The sequence below is a fragment of the Schistocerca piceifrons genome, chromosome 1 (genome assembly GCF_021461385.2).
Source record: "Schistocerca piceifrons isolate TAMUIC-IGC-003096 chromosome 1, iqSchPice1.1, whole genome shotgun sequence".
NCBI lineage: Eukaryota > Metazoa > Arthropoda > Insecta > Orthoptera > Acrididae > Schistocerca > Schistocerca piceifrons.
Window position 1 is genome coordinate 1,061,610,068 of NC_060138.1, and position 21,113 is coordinate 1,061,631,180.

General features: G+C 39.2%; 1 protein-coding gene across 1 annotated transcript; it reads left to right on the forward strand.

Moving 5' to 3' along the window:
- Positions 1–2,282: 2,282 nt before the first annotated feature.
- LOC124777590 (lymphokine-activated killer T-cell-originated protein kinase) lies at positions 2,283–5,451 on the forward strand. The gene is made up of 8 exons (XM_047253052.1): positions 2,283–2,543; positions 2,844–3,224; positions 3,370–3,588; positions 3,638–3,673; positions 4,030–4,158; positions 4,205–4,325; positions 4,874–4,904; positions 5,326–5,451. The coding sequence occupies exons 1-8, from the start codon at positions 2,462–2,464 to the stop codon at positions 5,449–5,451; spliced, it is 1,125 nt and encodes a 374-aa protein (XP_047109008.1). The 5' UTR covers positions 2,283–2,461.
- The last annotated feature ends 15,662 nt before the right edge of the window (positions 5,452–21,113 follow it).

A 21,113-nucleotide genomic window follows, 5' to 3' on the forward strand; every position in this document is an offset into this window, starting at 1 on the left:
GGTGTTCTACTATCTACTTTCTTTGTCCTGACTACGAAATATTTAAGAAGTTTCGTGAAGAGATTTAAAGCCTACCATTTTCTTTGAAGGAACAGTTTCATAATGTGTAATGCATAAGTATCCCATCTTGTGTTAGCTAGCTTGCACAACCCTTAATAAATCCTTCATTTAGCTGCATTAGAACCTACACTTCTGATAGGTGTCCTTTTCAGAGAATAAGTTCATTTGAGTTAGAAATCAAATTTACTAGGATTTTGTTACTCTAATTTAAGTTGGGCAAACAGAGTATACTACAACATACATTCTGTATGTTTAACATATCAGTACACTGTAACAGGACACTCTTATCTTGCCATAATTCAGGTGTGATATATACTATAACATAAAGAGGATTCCCAAAATTTCGTTTTCCAATAGTATAGGACTTCAGTCCACTTCCATGATGAAGTAGGGGGTACCTAAATGAATATCTTGCACAGTGTTGGATAGCTCATAATGGGCCTGATGATGAAATATTCTTGAGATGACCCCCAAAATCACCAGACATGATACCCTGTGACTTCTTTTTAGGTTTTTGTCAAAGACCGTATCTATTTTCCATCTTTGCCTTGAGATCCTACATAGCTGCTAGAGTGGATCACAGAAGCCTTTGCTGCTGTTACAGGAGACATGTTGATTCAACTATGAGAGGAAATTGACTATTGAACAGATGTCTGTCATGTCAGAAAGAGAGCATATATTGAATATTTGTAAACTAAGTAAAAAGCTTTGATAAATGACTTTACTTTTAGTATATAAGGGATTCTAATATCACATCAAGGGTCCCAAAATATTTTTTGGAAAGGATATAATCTTTTTTTGGACAACCTGCATGTTCCAAAAGCAGACTGCAAATTGATGTCAGCGATATGGATCTGTAATTCAGCAAGTACATCTGTTCCTTTCTTGTGTATTTGTGTGACGTGTACACCTTTCTAGTGTTTAGGCATGGGTCTTTGGTCGAGTGAGCAGTTGTATACGATCGCTGAAAATGGAATTATTTCATCAACAGACTCTTAAAAAAACTAATTGGTATAGAGTGCAGACTGGAAGACTTGCCTTTTCTGAATGACATAAGCTCTTTCGCTAAACTGAGGGTATCTACTTCTAAATTACTCAAATTGATTCGAATCCTGGAATATTTACTGCATCTCCTATGGTGGAGGAATTTCGGAAAACAGTATTTAGTAACTCCACTTTTGTCGCACTATCGTCGCAAACGTTAACATTGCTATCATGCAGTGAAGCTGTTGATTGTGGTCTGCGACCTGTACACTTTACTTATATACGAAATCTCTTAGGATTTTCTACAGATTTCGAGACGGATTTTCTATCTCGCACTGAAGTTTGTTCTAAAATTCGCGCCTTTGTAAAACATTCCCAGTTTTGCGGATTTTTCATTCTTTCTAATCTGCCATGCTTCTTTGTTGTTTCTGTCACACTATCCTAACTTGCTTCGTGCACCATGGCGGATCTATGGCGTCTCTTAATAATTTACTTGGTCTGAAACTCTCCATTGTCATCAATAGTATTTCTCTGAATTTCATCCACATCTGATCCACGCCTACATGCAATTTAGAGTTAAAATAGGTTACTGAATGAAAATTACTTCCTAAGTTTATTTTCTTATATACAAACATGTATGTTGTTTCTATACCCAGATATTCTAAAACTTACTTCTTTTTTTTTACTTTCAGATATGTAGCCTGTTTTGCGGAAGGGCATTCAATGGAAAAATATATAAGTCGTCATGGAACAACTTTATTGTCACTAAAACAAAGCAAAATAATAAAATATAATCGAAGAAATCGCGAACGCGCAAAGTAAGCTACTAGTAGTACGAGGGTGTGTAGCGAAATTATGTTAACTCCCGATGTTTGCAGTCGACGACAATGGCCCTACAAACAACTTCCCGAGCAACCTACACTTTGTCGTCCCTCTCCCCCCCCCCCCCCCCCCCCCTCGCCACCCTCCTCATGACCATTATCGTTCTGTTGACGGCCTGTTTGACTGCCGCTATTTGAAATGTACTACTGTTTTGAAGTTTCGCTCTGTTCCGTTCCGTCAAGTGTGAAACGATGTTAAAATACTACGTTCATATGACGCTGTGTTCACTGTCGCTTGTACTGCGATTTTCTTATTAAGGTGTGAATAAAAATAAGTTATATTTTTGTTATAAAGCAAATATATCTGTTTTCGAAACATTTTACTGACTGGACGTCGATCAGAAAAAAATGTAATACTGTATCACTGATGTATGTTGTGTGGTAATCTTTGATGTGCCGCCAGCAGTTCGAATGTTTGAATTGAGTTTGTTTTGGCATTCGCTGTTGTTTTTCCAAAAGAATAGTATTTTGAGTGGGTTTTGCCGTGCGAGTGAGGTTGACAGCCTAGATTTGTCTGTTGTGTTTTGCGTCCTGCCATGGATACGCCAATACAAACGCGTGGTAGGAACCGTCTGATCCCACCTACACCGCAAATGAGGAAAATTGGTTTTGGAACAGGTAAGGCTCGTGTTGCTAGATTTCGTGTTCTTGTTTTCGAACAGTTATATGTTGTGTGAAGCCTCAAAGTTGTACAGTAAGTAGTTTATCGCTAATGTGGCATTTGAATTATTGAATGTAATTTTATTCTCTACTTGTCAGTAAAACGCCCGACGGATGAGTGTATTTTTGAATTTCTACTCTTTCATTATGTTAATAAAAGCTGTATTCATGGCCTTGTGTAACATGTAAACCGTTTTTACCCTCCAAATTTTTGTCATGAGAGAGAAAAATATAAAATACGTTTCACGTTGTTTTTAGGTGTGTCTGTGTATAGTATGCAGAGGTCGCCGTGCAATGGGAACGAGAGATCCCCTTGGGCAGTGAAGAAACTGCTGAGGAGCAGCATGGACAGGAGTTACGAAAAACGTTTGGACATTGAAGCAGACCTGTTAAAGAAATTACAGCACCCGAATATAGTAGAATTCCGTGCTTTTGAGCTGAATTCGAACGGCAGCAAATGCCTGGCAATGGAGAAATGTGAAATTTCATTGGGAGATTTCTTAGAACGGTGTGAAGCTCCTTTGCCACCTTTTATTATTAAAAAAGTTGGTCTTGATATAGCAAATGCATTGCATTACTTGCATTCGGAGTGCATGATCTTACATGGAGACATCAAGTCATACAACATACTTATCAAAGGTAATATGTGTTCATTGTCTGTGATTTACTCTTTTGTGTGTAACACACAAATGTAAACAGTGTAGTTGCGTGCGTTCATTATCTGTGATTAATCCTTTTGTGTGTAACTCAGAAATCTAAATAGTGTCATTGTGGATGTTCACAGGTAATTTTGAAGTTGCAAAATTATGTGACTTTGGGGTAGCACAACGTCTTGATGAGAATGGAATAAACTCTGAAGACAATTACATTGGCACACTTCTGTGGTCAGCTCCAGAGGTACTGCCAATGGGTTCTGGCCCAACAACCAGTAAGGCTGACATATTTTCATTTGGTCTTGTTCTTTATGAGATGATGACACTTCATCCGCCCCCACATGGATGCAGAATCATCATCATCATCTGAGAAAGGATCTGATGGCTGTGGGTCATCAGGGAGTTCTTTAGATGACAGCACTGATGAAAAACTAGGTAGCTATTGAACAAATCACTCCAACACTTTGGATGTCATTAATATAGACCTAATTACAAAATAAGTATTGCTACTCTTCTTCTTCTTCTTCTTCTGCACTTTAGGCATTAGACCCCTGCCTGTTACAGTGCCCATCTCTTCCTTGGCTTTCCTAGACTTGTTCAGCCCTCTGGTTTATTATTTTAGACTTGTAAGGTAAGCTTTCACTCTTCTTTCTGTCGTTCACTTCATTTTCTTCTCTCATCTCCTGTATTGTGATAGTACTGGATAGGTATTAGAGAGATAGCAGACTATGCGAAATGTATTGCTGTGGCTCATATAAAATGAGAATAATCTTTTCCCCTTCCTCCTCCAGGAACAAGACCTGATTTGCCTTGCTTAAGCCAAGAATATGAGCCTATCATCCATTTATTCAACTGGTGTACAGAACACGATTTAAATCTTAGACCCACGGCAGGTGAAGTAATAGTGTATCTGGAGAAATGTAAGTATATTTATTAAAAATTAGTAATAAGTGCTGATATACAAAGTCGAAATGAATGTGTATTTGTTGCAGGTTGAGGAAGCAGTCTTCAAAGTCAATTCAATGAGAGGAATTATCTTTGAATTCTTTGGCAACATGCTGTTGTTTGGACAACTTGCTGTGAACTTGTTTGTTTACAGTAAAATATATATATATATATTTTAAATGTTGATTCATTATAACACTCTGAATGAAATTTTTATTTGCATAATGCAAAGAAAATTTTTTGTATCTTATAATGCCAAATCATTGTAGCCCTACTGCCTGGAAGCTTTTTCAGTGAGGTGTGCAAATGAACTAGCCAGTCACCTAGCTAAATGTCTTGCTGCACGTGGGAAACCCCCCTCCTCTCCTTCCCCATGTATTTCTCAGTATGGCAGTATCAAACATTAGGCTCAGGTTGTTACCATGACCAGATTTGATACTTTAACATTTGTTGGCTTCACCAAGTCACAACCATGTTGTCACCTTCGGATCTAACCTAGCCCTCTGGTTGTGCTGCAAATCAGTCTGTCACCACAACTAAGATTCTGGATTTGGGGGGGGAGGTGGGTTTCTGGTGCATAACTTTAGCCTAATTTTTGACACTGGTCAAATTACAAAATGCTTGCTGGTATTGATTCATACAGGGAGTGGTGAATTTAAAAACATTTCAAACTCATTGTTGAGCTTCCAGAGTTGAAAGGAAACTGAACTTAGAGAACTCAGTATGTTGAGAGTGGTTTAACTGTCATAGTGTCAGCCATTGAAATGGCCGGACCACACAAAAATCCACACATTCATGGCACGCATACAAGAGTTAAATCATTACACTTATATTATGCATTGAGTGTTTTGTCACAAAACAGTGCCATAGCTCCATTACAAAACAGGTTTACACCTATATCTCAGTAATGAATGAAATTGTGGATTCGTGTTGGTCTTCATTTCATGTGATGACCAGTGTCAAACTACCATATTGGTTTGTTACTGGTTACAAAGATGTTAAAGCGGAATTTTATATTTCCATTTGATAGTGGTGAAAAGTTAGCCTAGTGTGATTTTGTTTACACACACTTATATAAACACAGACTCAAAAGACAGAATAACCATCACCAGTAGAATGAGGGTAGTACTGCTCATGGTTAGAGGCAGGCAAGCAGTGCAACACATGTTGGTGAACAAGGTCAAGCAAAACAAGGGAGACTGTCAAACATTTATCATTATGTATATGAAGATAGTGAAGAAGGCGATCTTGCATCTCCCGAAGAATGAAATTAAAGTGAAATCCAGACCATTAGCTGCTTACAAGTGTTGATAAATATCAATGGGGACAGCTGAAAATATGTGCCTCGGTTGAGACTCGTACCCGGGATCTCCTGCTTACATGGCAGATACTATTTCAACATTTATCGATACGAAAAGTTCTAGAAGTTATATTGTTAAACGAAATTGCCACATGAAATTTAATTTCAGAATATTGTTTATAACAAGGAAAAAATGTTATGTTCTAGCGTTGACATTGGGTGACTTGAGCAGCAATATTTCTTTATGCAACTCAATCTGCACATTCCACTTGCAAATCTGCAAACCCTTGCATTTCTCTCTTGTTCGTGTGCAAAGGGGGGGGGGGGGTGTTTCTAAAGTGGGCACCACATATTTTGTGTACTTTGTGATTTGTACAATACTTTTTCCTCAATGATTTGCGGTAAAATGTGACAGAAGACATTGGTGAACAAAAGCAGGGAAGGTAAGTAAACTTTTTGACAATTTCATTCTAAAAATCTGATATTACCTGTAATGCACAAGTTGCAGGGCTCACACATTTCAAGAGATCTGAAATGTAAACATGTAAAAATTTAGATTATTAAGTTTCATTTATTAATGAAAATAATCAATCTTTGAAAACATATACTGTAATTGGATGGATAAAAAAATCTACTATCCAAGCAACACCAGGAGAATACAGACATAAAGATACTGAAATTTGCAAGCTTTTTGGAGTCAGTGGCTCCTCCTCCTGGTAGAAGTGTTGAAGGGGAAGGAAGAGGGGTGAAAGAAAATGATCGGTGAGGTTTAAAAAAGGGGGAGAATTTGTAAAAGTCAACCAGAACTACGGGTCTGGGGAGACTTACCAGATTGGACGAGAAGGTAAGCCTGATTGTTGGGGACTGCACCGGATGACATTTGAAAACCTGTGCCTTAAAGAAGGTGGAAGACTGGGTAATACTCAAGACAGTTTACTGCCAAAACATTGTTCAAGTCAATAAGATCGGAAAGCTAAGTGCATGGTATATGGTAGAGTTGGGGGGGGGGGGGGGGGGCGAATAAACAGGTGAGATAATAAAACCTATAGAAGACTAAACAGGGGTTAAAAAAGGAATTGTTACTGTGAATAAATGCGGGGACTGAAGAAATTAATGTAAATTAAGGCCAGGTGGGTGGTGAGAATGAAGTATATGGAATGCCAGTCCCCACCTGGAGACTGAGCGAGGTGGTGCAGGTGGCTAGCACACTGGACTCACACTCAGGAGGGTGATGGTCCTACTAACCCTTGTCTGGCCATCCTGATATCTGTGATTCAGCTCAATCACTTAAGACAAATGTCAGAATGGTTGGGACCGATGACTTAGTAGTTTGGTCCCTTCCCCCCCCCCTCTTTAAACCAACACCAACCAGAATGCTTCCTTCAAAAGGACATTGCCAATTTCTTTCGCCAGACTTCCTAATCCAGGCTTGTGCTCTGTCTCAATGACCTTGTTGTCGATAGGACATTAAACTCTACAAAAATAATCTCCCCCCACCCGGAGAGTTCTGAGAAACATGTTTGCGGAAAGAATCCAGATGGCACATGTAAAAAAGGCGCCGAGGTCACAACTGTCGTGTAGAGCATGCTCTGCAACAATGTACTGTGTGTTGCTAGTATACAACCTCTGCCTGTGCCCATTCATCCTAACTGATAACTTAGTGGTAGTCATACCAATGTAAAAGGCCGAACAGTGTTCACATAGCAGCTGGTACATGACATGCATCATTTGATGGCTCTCCCATTGATAGCATATGTTTTGCCTGTGTAAGTGATATTTGGGTGGGGGGGGGGGGGTCACAGGTGTAGGAGCCATAGGGTACAGAACTGGTTGTAGGTTGTAGAAGCAGCATAGAATCTGACAAGGAGATTGGGAGGACAACAGAAAGATATTCTGAAGGTGTGGGCAAAATGTCGAACAGAATGGATGATTTTAGGAGGCCAGAGCAGCATTGTTGAAGTATCAGATTAATACATTCAAGACCTGGATAATAATAAGTGACAAAGGGTGTACTCTTAACTTGTTTTTTGGGGTATCATCAATACCATAATTGGACTGATGGGAAATATGCTTTTGAACTAGGTTAAAGAAGGCTGAGGTGTGAATGATGGTGTATTTCTGTAAAGAGACTGCATCTGAACGAATAAGTTTGCCTTGAATGCCGCTGTTTGACGTCAAGAATGAATGTGTGTCATCACTTTTTCAAAGTTTACTAAAAAAAAAAAAAAAAAAAAAAAAAGGTTGAATTTCCATATGATACCTCCCCAAAACTACAATATTTTGATTTTCTGATGATTTGTTAAAACACTACAGACGTCTCTAAATGAGAGTAATTGTGAAAGTGTCGTAACAAAAGGAAAAATTGAGAACTTGAGATAAAGAAGCCAAAAGTGAGAGAGATCTGAATTTATTTTCAGTAAATACTTTGTGACCAATACTATGAGACATTATTAATGCACACACAATTAAATTTTTTGCGAATTTCAAAATTATGTTTTGAAAACATCAGTAATCAGAGAAATGATAAAATGGAAGGACTGCTAATTGTCAGTTATCACATTAATGCCTGAAACTCTTAGACTGTCAAAATATTTGTACATAAAGATTAAAGAATCTGAAATTTTTTGGTTTTTTAGAAATAATTTTATTCAAAACACACATTCTAATATCTCTAAAAATTTCATGGTACGTTAGGTGGCCATTGTACTTAGGGAATGTACAACCAGAGTGGGCAATACTTGTCTGTACATAACATGAGACATTTTTTAGGTAGACCTAGCTCTACTCTGAAGCTCAAAAAATCATGGATACTTAAATATTTAAACCGATCGCTGATTTTAAGTAAAAGTCGTGCAAAACTGGCACTTCCGAATCAAAATAATTGCTTTACAACATTACAAGTGAGTGGGAAAACAATTCATATATTTGTTTGAAACATTTTATAACAAAAATAGAATATTTATACCGATTTTCTTTCTATGTTATTGTTCACAAATTATTATGGTCTTCTGTCATGATTTTACTTCTTCATGACTTTCCATGAATTAAAATGGCCTACAATGTAACAATCAACACTGCACTGTTGAAAAGAGTTCCATTTTTTTTTCCCCTTCATATGTTTCTCATTGAACTCCTACAGCTGAGCTGAATTTGCACATGGACAAGGATGATCCAACGAGCAGTACTTGGGAAATGGGAACTGCACACTGAACTTTTGATGACGGCCATTTGAAAGCATTAGCAGGACCATGAGGTGTCATAAAGGAGGCGATTATATATTGCGGCTCATGAGAGACACTTATTATCTGTCCAACCTGCCACTGATTGTCATACACACAAAAAAATGAAGTGGTTCACTACAAAGTCTTCTAATGTATACTGTGATCTCTGCATGTCACACAGAGTAACAGGCTGCAGCCTTCCCAGCAAAGAGTGCTCTCTCTCTCTCTCTCTCTCTCTCTCTCTCTCTCTCTCTCTCTCTCTCTCTCTGTGTGTGTGTGTGTGTGTGTGTGTGTGTGTGTGTGTGTGTGTGTGTGTGTGTGTGTTCCCTCTTAATATACTTTCATTTGGAATTAATTTTTAAAATGAGCTGCTGCACTATCAGTCACATACACATGTTTAGGAAATACGTTTGCTATCAAATGTACAGTTCGGTGTTAGAAGTCATTTAACATCTGAAAATGCTATATTGTCTTTTCTCAGTGAGGTACTGTTTGGGCTAAACAAAAGGTTTTGAACACTTGGCATATTTTTTGATTTAACTAAGGCATTTGATTGTGTTGATCACAAAATATTGCTCCAGAAGTTGGACCATTACGGAATACAGGGAGTAGCTTGCAATTGGTTCACCTCTTACTTTAGCAACAGGCAGCAAAAGGTCATTATTCACAATGTTGATAACGGCTGTGACGTGGGGTACTGTCAAGTGGGGGGGGGGGGGGGGGGGGGCAGGGATCAGTGTTGGGCCACTCCTGTTCCTTATTTATATAAATGATATGCCCTCTAGTATTACAGGTAAATCTAAAATATTTCTGTTTGCTGATGACAGTAGCTTGGTAGTAAAGGATGTTGTGTGCAACATTGGCTCGGTTTCAAATAGTGCAGTACATGATCTAAGTTCATGGCTTGTAGAAAATAAACTAACGCTAAATCACAGTAAGACTCAGTTTTTACAGTTTCTAACACACAATTCAACAAAACCTGACATTTTAATTTCACAGAACGGGCATATGATTAGTGAAACTGAACAGTTCAAATTTCTAGGTGTTCAGATAGATAGTAAGCTGTCATGGAAAGCTCACGTTCCGGATCTTGTTCAAAGACTTAATACTACCATTTTTACTATTCGAATGATATCAGGAGTGAGTGATCATTTGACACGAAAATTAGTCTACTTTGCTTATTTTCATTCGCTTATGTTGTATGCTATTATATTTTGGGGTAACTCTTCCCATTCTAAAAGGATGTTTTTGGCTCAGAAACGGGCAGTAATTGGTGTAAGTTCACGAACCTCTTGTCGACCCCTGTTCATGAGTCTGAGTATTTTGACATTGGTCTCTCAATAGACATATTCCTTACTGTCAGTTCTTGTTAACAATATTAGCTTATTCCCAAGAATAAGCATCTTTCACTCGGTTAATACTTGGCAGAAATCAAACCTGCATTTGGATTGGACTTACTTAACTCTTCTGCAAAATGTGTACAGTATACTGCTGCATCCATTTTCATTAATGTACCTCTCGAATTCAAAAATCTTAGCAGTAATCCACGCGCTTTCAAATCAAAACGGAAGAGTTTCCTCATGGGGTTAGTCCTTCCATTCTGTCGAGGAGTTCCTTGAAAAATTAAGCTGATTGTTATTGTATTATTGATTGTAAGTAAACTTATGGACTGACTTTTTTCAGGTTCATAAACATTTATTTTTATCTGTTATTTTTATGTTGTAATTTCATGTACTGACACATTATATGACCTTGGAGATTTGCTCATCAATTTGGCCCTACGGAACTTGACGTGTAAATAAATAAATAAACATGGCCTCTAGATGCTATGTCATCAATTATCATGCTGACAGTGTAGCATGTCTGTGCACTGGCATGAATGAGATCATCACTGACATTAGCAAAACAGTGTGATGTTTGAAGGAAGTGAGCAACACATGTGAATATTGATATCTGTGATATGTGCCAGTGGTAACTTTGAATTTCATTCTGTAAAGCAACAGGCCAGTTCTTAGCAAAATCAAAATGAAGAATAACGTGTCAGTATTTTGGTATGTGGCTGACTTTACTTCTGCTATGGCCTGCCTCTGAATCCTCCGGATATGATGGCGAGGTATTCCTTTCATGACCCAATGTGTAACCTCTGTAACAAACTTCTCTGGCTCTACTGTCTTCTTCTACAACTCTCCTCCCTCCCACAATGCATAGGTTACCTCAGTATCCTAAAGGTGTAATACTTCAACAGCCATCACTTTGGCACTAGGACACATTGCAGACTCCTGCAGCCAACACGTATTTTGCGGCTCTTGACGTATATGCAGAAGCATCCAGTCCACCTCTGTGCATTTCTTTCCTGTGACAATGGTCATGGCGAAACAGACAAGTTTCAAATTAGTACAGGATATACATCTGCACACTTCCTTCACTGGCTGGCATGTTACTCACTTTGGTCATAAGAAGTAGAATTTTGTGAGACCAATTTTTAAATTCATGTTCTCCTTTTCCATTACGAGATATGTTTGTTTTATTGATCTTGTAATATATCTTTTTACCTTTTGACCTTTTTCACTAACAGAGGTAACAGCCTAGTTAGGACTTTGCCTGCTGCAATCTCTGTCATCACTTAGGTAATATTCCAGAGCAACAGTAAGTGTGCCATCATGCAACAGATGCCCACAGTAAGAATCTGGGATTGCTCAAATACTGTGCTCATTCTGTATTTTATGAGCTTTTTAAATCAAAGAATGTGAGCAAGTGAGTATGTATTTCTGTATCTGCTGCTTGGAGTATGTACCTGGTATCAGTAACTGTAACTTGTCAGTGTAGGTGACTGCTGAGATAGCAGTATTTAGAGTTTGAAACCACACATCACATTTTGTGCACAGATTACTATCTTCGGCTTCTGCACCAAGTGCATCTACCTTATGCAGTTCACAAAGTTTTGAAGATGTTGCTTGTGTGAAACCTGTTTCAATTACTTTCACTTTTCTTTTTACATATTTTCTTCTTATGCTTCTTACCTTTCCTGGACATTTAAGGGGGGGATATAGTAGGGGCAACAGTAGAAATGCTAACTTTCAACACAACTTCACACCCAGGAATTTAACATCTGCACTGTCTTCTTCAGTTTCACATTCGGGTGGTTATAGTTCAGGTGGGTTGTCACTAAATTTCTTCTTGTAGTGAGTGTAGTAGCAATTCCTGCACAACAGGTGTGATGCTAATACCATTACTTGAGGACCAAGATATTTGTGCAATACCTCGGACAGATTTTCAACAACTGTGAAGTGTTGTTCACTTTTCTTAAACACCACCTTCTTGTATCTTTTTTCGTAGTCCATACATCTCACTCTTTCGCTACTGTATTTTCTCACTGACATTGTCTAACAAAAAGTTCATACCAAACACAAAACTTTATGCAGAATGGTTTATGCGCAAGTTCTCACTCATTTGTTATAAACATAGAGTGTTCTGGGAAACAGTGTTGCCAACATGCATATTTTAACTAGAAATTCAGTGAAGCAAAATATGCAAGTTGCCAACATGCGTATTTTAACTAGAAATTCAGTGATGCGAAATATGCACAATGTTGAAAAATTTTCAACATTTGACATAGAAAAATATTGCTCTCTGTCTTTGCACTGACTTCCAACATATTAATCAAACAATATTTTGTGTAGTTCTAAAAAGTTTTTGGATTGGGGTTTTTGAAAAAATAATCATAAAAATGCATTTTTTTTACGTTTTAGTGATAAATATTTACATAATACAGATAGCTAGAGCACAGAAGATACTGTTTATAATTACTTCAGTAATATCTTATAATGACAGAAAAGACAGGGTTCTGTGAGTATGCAAATTAGAAAAATAATTAAGTGGAAAAAATAACTTAAATTTCGTATTTTCATCTTAAATTTGTAAGTTAAAGGAAGCCCATAAGTGTGTGGGTGTCAACCAAATTTCAACACACTAAGATGGAGCATTAATGCAAAACATCTGCCAGGTCTTTAGTACTTTTGGTTTATTAGTTAGAATTTTTTTGTTCTCTATTGCTTTAAGAGCTATTTACGAAACATACATTTTTGAAAGGACTGTACCATTTACAAAAATTAATATAAAACAAAAATACTTCATTTCTTAGCACTTATGAAACAGAGGTCTACTATATATTTTTTCCAGAATAATTCATGACCATGAGTTGACATGACCTGTATGATTTGAGATAAAATCACCCATTATTATTGTCAACATCAAGGAAAGTGACATGGTATTCTAAATGTATTTAGGTATTCCAAGAATTCTAACAGGTCAGTCTCACCACAAGTCTATATTGCAAAGATGTTATCAATGTATGTAAATCAAATCGGCAGTAGAGGGCCTATGGATCCAAGGAAAGCTCCAGCTAAGCAACCTGTGAAAAGGTTGACATAGGAAGGCGCCATCCTCATTCCTATAGCAATGCCACTGATCTGTTTGTGACCCTGCCCCTCAAAGGTAAAGCAGTGGTTAGTAAGTATAAAGCTGATTAAGATAAGCAGGAAGGAGGTCATAGGTATGGATTCAGTGAGCGCTGATCGAGGAAATGTTCAGCAGCAGACAGACCATGTATATAAGGGATGTTGTTGTGTGTGGGGGGTTGTTGATAGACTGGGACAGGCACAGATTGCAGACGCTCTTGCTAGGAAAAGTTCCGATGCAGCTGATGTCATTAGTTGCTTCCCTTCCCTGTTTTTCCATTCTCTCCCCTTCGATTTACGTAAGATCTGGGTAATGGTTGGTGTCTTTGTGCTGTATGCTGCAGGGGTTGATCAACGTAGGCAGATATACGTTCAATGGGTACTTTGAAGCTAGCAACTATGGGACAGCCAGGATGTTTGGGTTCGTGGACCTTAGGTAAGGATGGGGTAAGAAGTTCTGTGTATTGAGGTGTTAATCCTTGTGTAACTGACCTAAAGTCTCTCCTTAAAACCTCTAGCCACTCACAGCGACCACATCAATCTATAGAACATTGGTTTCAATTAGTGTACTGCTTTGCCGTGTAATTCTCATGGGAAAAATAACAGAACACATGTAAGTGTTAAGTAATGCTCCTAAATTATCCCTTTTATTTGCATCTTCCAGAATACTCAAAGTCACATTAGTGTGTGGAGACTATTGTCTTGCTTTCTTTTGTGTGCTGGCCTTTTTGCAAGAATAGATCTATATAAGCTGTAACACTTGTAAGTACTTTTCTGGGAGTAGAAACTACTGGTACCAAATGATTTGAGGTCGATTTTACTTTCTGATACACAACTCCTCCTGTCTCCATATTTTCCCTACAGAAATGGACTGCTAATGTTTAGTCCTCTATGTTTTAACATCTCTGAATGAGCCATGGAACTTGTTGAGGTGGTGTGGCTTGCATTCCTGAATGACACAGATAGCAATGCTGAAAGTGCGACCTAAAATATTCTGGAGGCAAAAAGGGAACTGGATAGATTGAAGTTATAATGGGAATTTGTAAAGTGTGCTGGGAGGAAGAACAGAACTCTGGTCAGGTAAATGCAGGATTGTAAATATAAAACCAAAGTGGTAATGCAGAGTAGGTCTAATAATGAATAAGAAAATAGGAATGCAGGTAAGCTACTAAGAATGACATAGTGAACACATTATCGTAACCAAGGCAGACACAAAACCAACACTCACCACAATCGTACAAGTTTATATGCCAAATAGCTTAGTATATTATTCAGATAATTAAGGGAGACAAAGATTTAATAGTAAGAAAAGGAAGAGAAGTGAAAATAATAGAACATGGACTGGAGGGAAAGGAATGAAAGAAGTTACCTGGTAAAATGTTGCACAGAGCATAATTTAATCGCTGCTAATACTTGGTTTAAAAATCAAGAAAGAAGGTCTCGTAGACGGAGATTTCGAAGTCAGATTTTAATACATTGCCTGCTGCACATGTGGTGATGGATGTCTCATGGTAATGATGTCAGTTTTGATGTTCTGCTGTGGTAAACAATGATGCACTGAATCTGGGAAAAGAATGAAATAGAACACAAGTGGATAACTTTGAAAGACATACTGGTGAAGGCAGCAGAGGATCAATAGCCAAAAAGAGCCAAGTAAGAAGCCTTCAGTGATGCATAAGGTAATGGACCTAAATGAAAAAAGGAGACAATACAGTTTCTTGAAAAATGAGATTAAATAGGAAGTGAAAAATAGCAAAGTGGGAGTGGTTAGATGAGAAATGCAAGGCTGTAGAAGCATGCATAACTAGAAGAGAGAGAGAGATGCTGCCTGCAGGAAAATGAAAGAAATCTTTGGAAAAAAAAGAGCAGCAGGTGCATGATTATTAAGAGCTCAGATGGCAAACCAGTACTAAGCAAAGAAGGGAAAGGTGGAAGGCATATATTGAAGGGCTATGTAGGGGTAAGACAACAGTATAGAAGAGAATAGAAATAGACGAAGATGACTTGGGAGGTAAGATACTGCGAGAATAATTTGACAGAACAGTGAACGACCAAAGTTGAAACAAGGCTCCTGCAATAGAAGATATTCTCTCAGAATTATTCACATCCTTAGGAGAGTCAGCCATGGCAAAATTATTCCACCTGGTTTGTAAAATATTCAGTAGAAGAGATGTATTTAACAGTAATGAAGATGAAGTAGTGCTCATAACTCTCGAGGTACACATTTTAGAGCCTTTGTCTACTAGATATTTTTGCTTTGAATGATCATTCCTGTCATATCCTTGAATATTGACCATTCTTCCAGCTTCAAGAATGTAATGAGCACATGAAGGCAGGTGCCGACAGGTACGAATATTGGCAAACCATCAGTTTAATAAGTCATAGTTGCAAAAAATTGACATGAATTATTTTCTGAGGAATACAAATCAGGTGGAAGCTAACCTCGGAGAACTATCAGTTTGAGTTCCGCAGAAATGTACACCCTAGGCAATACTGACCCTAGAAGATTGACTGGAGAAGGGAAACCTACATTTACATGCTGCCTGACCAAGAAAGTGAAGCACCCAGAAGAGATCGTCGGAGTCAATGTAACTTCATACTTGTAAGCACAATTGATGGGCATGTAATTTATTAGGGTTGCAATTCACTGTGACAGAGAGACAGGCCATCAGAGTACACTAGTGGTGTTACCTGGTGTGGTAATATATATAAGGAGTGTAAACAGCTTCATGTTGGTGATGACTAGGAAGGACATGGAGAGGCCATGTGCTCATGTGAGACAGCATTATCAGCACCTGACCAAGTTTGAAAGGAGCCTCATTGCAGGTTCCCATTTGGCTAGCTGGTTGGATCATGCAGCATCCAGTTCTGTGGGGCATTCGGATATGGTAGTAGCCTGGTGATGGACAGCATGAGATAATGAGGGCAGACATACTTGTCAAGGTTCCGGTTGACCATGTTTGACCTCTACAAGAAAGAATTGCCATATTGTGCATGAAGCTCTTCATAACCCTTTCACATCTGCACCTGCCATCTGAGGCCAAGTATTGGACTCTGCAACATTCTGTGTCATCCCACACCAGTGGTCAGAGACTAACAGTAGCCAGAGTAGGGAATTGCTGTCCCATATGTAGGCTACCACTAACTAGGTGCCTGGGAAGCATGGACTGCTGAATGGCATTTCATTTTGTACAGTGAGAAATCACAATTCTGCATTACCCCAGGTGACTGTCAATGAATAGGGTGGAAATCTGGGAAGAGACTCCATTCTTCCAATGTTATGGAGAGGCACAGCAGTGTTACTCTTGATGTCATGGTTTGGGAAGTCATCAGGTATCACTTCAGTTCATGACTGGCAGTGATTGAAAGAACTCTGACTACACAGCAGTACATCATGGACATCCTGCACCCTCATCTGTTTCATCTCATGTGACAGTATTGTAGTACCATTTTTGACAGGTCAGTGCTCATCCACATATGGTATGTTTATCTATGAACTGATTGCATGATGTTGACTGCACCTGTGTTAGCAAGATCCCTATGTCTGTCCCTGTTGACCCATGTGTGGAACTAGTTTGGATGTCAACTCCGTCCCAGTATCCTGGATATCAACGACCAGTTAAGACATTTGTTGGCTAGCTTGATTCGGGAAAGCATAAATCGGCTTTGACATCTCTCACAACTGAATCAGTGCCTGCATCATACTGATAAGTGGTCTCATACTGCCTCTCAGTCCACAAAGTTATATTTTGTTTCCTCCTACTATTCAGGTTTTGACAGTGCTGACTGAGATATATTCATTCAAACTCTGAAGGCAGGAGGGATGAAACACAGGGAGTGAAAGACTGTGTGCTACTTTTACAGAAACCAAATGGCAGTTATATGAACTGAAGGATGTGAAAGGGAAGCAGTGGTTGAGAAGAGAGAGCGACAGTGCTGTAGCCTATTTCTGATGTTATTCAATATGTACATTGAGCAAGCAGGAAAAGAAACCAAGAACAAATTTGGAGAAGAAATTACAGCCCAGGGAGAAAAAATATTAGTGGGAAGTTCGCCAGTGACACTGTAATTCTTTAGGTTGCAATATCAACAATATAAGGAAAAATGTGGACTGCTACTCATCATAAAGATGACCCATTGAATTACAGACATGCACATTGAGAAGGTCTTTACACATTTAGCTTTTGACCAAAGCCTTCTTCAGAAAAGTAGAATCATATACACACACACAGCTTGGACCGGAATGCAACTGTTACACTGAACGGAAGCTGCAATCTGGAAGAGAAGGCATAGCAGGATACAGGGAATGAGGAAGAGCACTGTCTGGCAGAATGTGCAGGGACTAGGATGTGACATGACAAGATCCAACAGGTTCAGCATCAGGAGGCTGCGAGGTGGAGGGGGGGGGGGGGGTAGTGGAAAAGGAGAGTAGCGAGGAGGAGGGAAGACAGACGGTGTGATGGCAGAGGGCAACGTGGCGTGAATAGGGAGGAGGTGATAGTTCGGGGGGGGGGGGGGGGTATTGTTGGTTGGAGAATGTGTGGGCAGTAGGTTGAGGGAGCAGAGATTGTGTTGTAATGGTAGCTCCCATCTCTGCAATTCTGGAAAGCTGGTGGACAACGGGAAGATCCAGGTGGCCCAGGTTGTCAAGCAGCCATTGAAGTTATGAATGTAATGTTCAGTAGCATGTTGTGCCACAGGGTGGTCTACTTTGTATTTGGTCACAGTTTTGCTGATGCTGTTCATTCCGGTGGACAGCTGGTTAGTAGTAATACCAATATAAAAAGCTGTGCAATGATTGCAGCAGAGCTGGTATATGACACGGCTGCTTTTGCAGATGGCCCCGCCTCTGATGGAGTAGGATAAGCCTGTGACACGACTGGAATAGGAATTGCTGGATGGGTGGATTGGGCAAGTCTTGCACCTGTGTCTTCCACAGGAATGTGATACCTGTAGCAAGGGGTTGGTATTGGGAGGGCACAGGGGTGAACCAGGATGCGGTGGAGATTGGGTGGGCGACAGAAAAGCCTGTCCAAAAGGACGAGCGACCACTGCCAAACTGTGAGCAATAACAAAATAGACCACCCTGCGACACAACATGCTACTGAACATTACATTCTTAACTTCAGCGGCTGCTTGACAATCTGGGCCATCTGGATTTTCCCCTTCCCTTTTCATCTCCGTTTCCCCCTCCCTGTCCCATGGCCTCATGACGCAGCAGCTGTTGGCAGTCTATCGCTCGCATATTCTGTGAGACAGCACCCTTTTTCTTGTGCTATCCATACCCTACTATCCCTTCCCTAACCCCTCCAGGTTGCTTCTTCCATTCTATGTGAAAATTGCATTCCCATCTGAGCTGTCAGAGATGGCCATTATGTGAGTGTGAGGCATGCCGTCAGACAGAACAAAGGACTTGAAAGAACAATTGAATGGAAAATACAGCGTCTTGAAAAGAGATTATAAGACGAACATAAAGTAAAACAAGGGTAATAAAATGTGGTCAAATTGAACCAGCTTATGCTGATAGAACTAGATTAAAAAATGACATTAAAAGCAGTAGAACAGTTTTCTTATTTGAGCAGCAAAATAACACAGTTGCCAAAGTTAAGATGATATAAAGTGGAGACTGGGTACAGCACAAAAAATATTTTTGAAAAAGCAGAATCTGTTAACCTCTACAGCTACATGGATACTCTGCAAATGACATTTAAGTGCCTGGCAGAGGATTCATTAAATATGAATGGTAGGAGGTCTTTTCTGAAAGTCTGGAGTGCAGCCTTGTACAGAAGTCAAACCTGGATAAGAACCAGTTCAGACAAGAAGAGAATAGCGGCTTATGAAATGTGGTGCTGCAGAAGAATGCTGAAGATTAGATTGGTGGATAGAGTAATTAGTGAAGTTCTGAAATGAACTGGGGAAAAAAATTGTCACAACTCAACTAAAAAAAGGATCACTTGATAGGACACTCCTGAAGCATGCAGGACTCAGTCAGTTTGGTAATTGAGGCAAGTGTGGGGCCAAAAACCAGTAGAGGGAGACCAAGGGATGAATACAGTAAGCCCATTCAAATGGATGTGAGTACCTGCCAGGGTAGCCGAGAGCACTAACGCACTGCTTCCTGGACTCGGGTAGGTGTGCCGGCCCCAGATCGAATCCGCCCAGCGGACGAATGACGATGGCTGGATGTGGTTTTTAGGCAGTTTTCCACATCCCGCTAGGTGAATACTGGGCTGGTCCCCACGTTCTGCCTCAGTTAAATGACTCACAGACATTTGAAACATGTTCACACTATTCTATGGCTTATACTAGATGCAGACAGTTGGGGTACACTGATTCCATTCCATGGGGTATGGGGTGGTGACAGGACGTGTATCCAGCCACCCCTTGCAATTAACATGCCACGTCTGTTTAACCTTAACAGCAGACCCCCAGTCGAGATTAATACTTGGAAAGAGAGAGATTCAAATGGATGTGAGTAACATAAGACATTTGGAGATGAAGAGGCAGTTTAAGGATACATAGTGTGGGGAGCTGCATCGAACCAGTGTTTGGACTGAAGTTAATAACAACTGTTTAACATTGCTATGCTACAGAACAGTCTGCCGTCACAACCTACATTCTATGGCATCAAACACCACATCATTATTATGTTAAGAGATAAAGCTATCATCAGGTATTGGTAGGTTCAGTTGACCCCTTTCATATATTTTCAGCAGAAAAACATATCAAAGGTTCTCTTCTCTACTTGCAGTAACGGATTCTAAAGTTGTTCAAATTTTGGCAACTTGCTGTAAATGTTGAGAAATCCAAAATTGTGCACTTCACAAAATGAAGAAACATAGCATCTATGATAACAATATCAACAAGTAACAATTGGAATCTGTCACTTTATACAATTGTGTGAATTTTCATTGAAAATTAAATTCTGTGTAAAGGAGTGAACTTTAAAGACAGGCAATTTATACAATGTTTTCGACAGCAATATGAGTCTTTCAACGAAGTGGATGGTGAAGTGTGGTGACATTAACATTCATGTGCAACAAAGTAATTTCTGAGTATGTATCTCACAATGCCTGATACGTTTATAAGTGAACTATAGTCGTTCAATGGATGCTGTTGGCCAGGGTTCTCTCCACTGAAAATGTGAGTGTGATGGGTAATAATGACGCCCGGCCCAGAAGAATGGAGATCTTCTGCCACAGCGTTGGATTCTGAACATCCACCACACACACTACACCCAGAATGAAGACAAACACCACAGCAATTCTTTTAATATGTAATACTCAGGTGAAAGTGTGACATTCAATGTGAAATTAACACTAAGAAATGAGTGCACGCATGTACGATGGTAGCAACTAGCATGTTGACTGTTAGCAATTCGTGCTTAGCCGCCAAACATACTAGCGTACAGGCGCAAAACCTGGCAACGAGGCTGAAGCAAACTGAACGTTATTGTCAGCACGCTAAATTCAAATATTTAGTCGACTATCAAATTATGTATATAATCTTTTAATTTCTTGTAGAACCTTAACATACATAGGATAAGCTGACATATCCATTCCATTGAATAAAGGAGAAGCTGACAAATAAATGGGATCGACCTCTATCAGCAAATGTAAATATAAGTTATGTACATGCATAAACACTGTATGTCTCCATACCATGTCAACGTACAGTGTGGCAGCAATTTTGTAGGTACACGGTGAAAGACCCCTCCTCCCCGATGTGGTAAAGTTAAAATTTATTAAAAAATTAAACAGCAATAACGATAGAATCAAAGACCAATTGTAAGTGCCGGCAAAGGCATTAGCTATGAATGACAGTAAAGCGTACAGAAATGACCATAAAACATCATTCACTGTTTTTATACATGATTTTGTTTCACTATCTCATATGTAGAAGTTATTAAAGTGAAACAGAACCAAGTTAAGAAGAATTCCTTCATATTTTAT

What these genes read in the sequence shown, in the direction of transcription:
- LOC124777590 (XM_047253052.1), top strand. Translation starts at nt 2,462, where the DNA reads ATGGATACGCCAATACAAACGCGTGGTAGGAACCGTCTGATCCCACCT. An exon ending in ATACAACATACTTATCAAAG is followed by an intron (nt 3,225 to 3,369) that starts GTAATATGTGTT and finishes GGATGTTCACAG; the next exon opens with GTAATTTTGAAGTTGCAAAA. An exon ending in AATAGTGTATCTGGAGAAAT is followed by an intron (nt 4,159 to 4,204) that starts GTAAGTATATTT and finishes TGATATACAAAG; the next exon opens with TCGAAATGAATGTGTATTTG.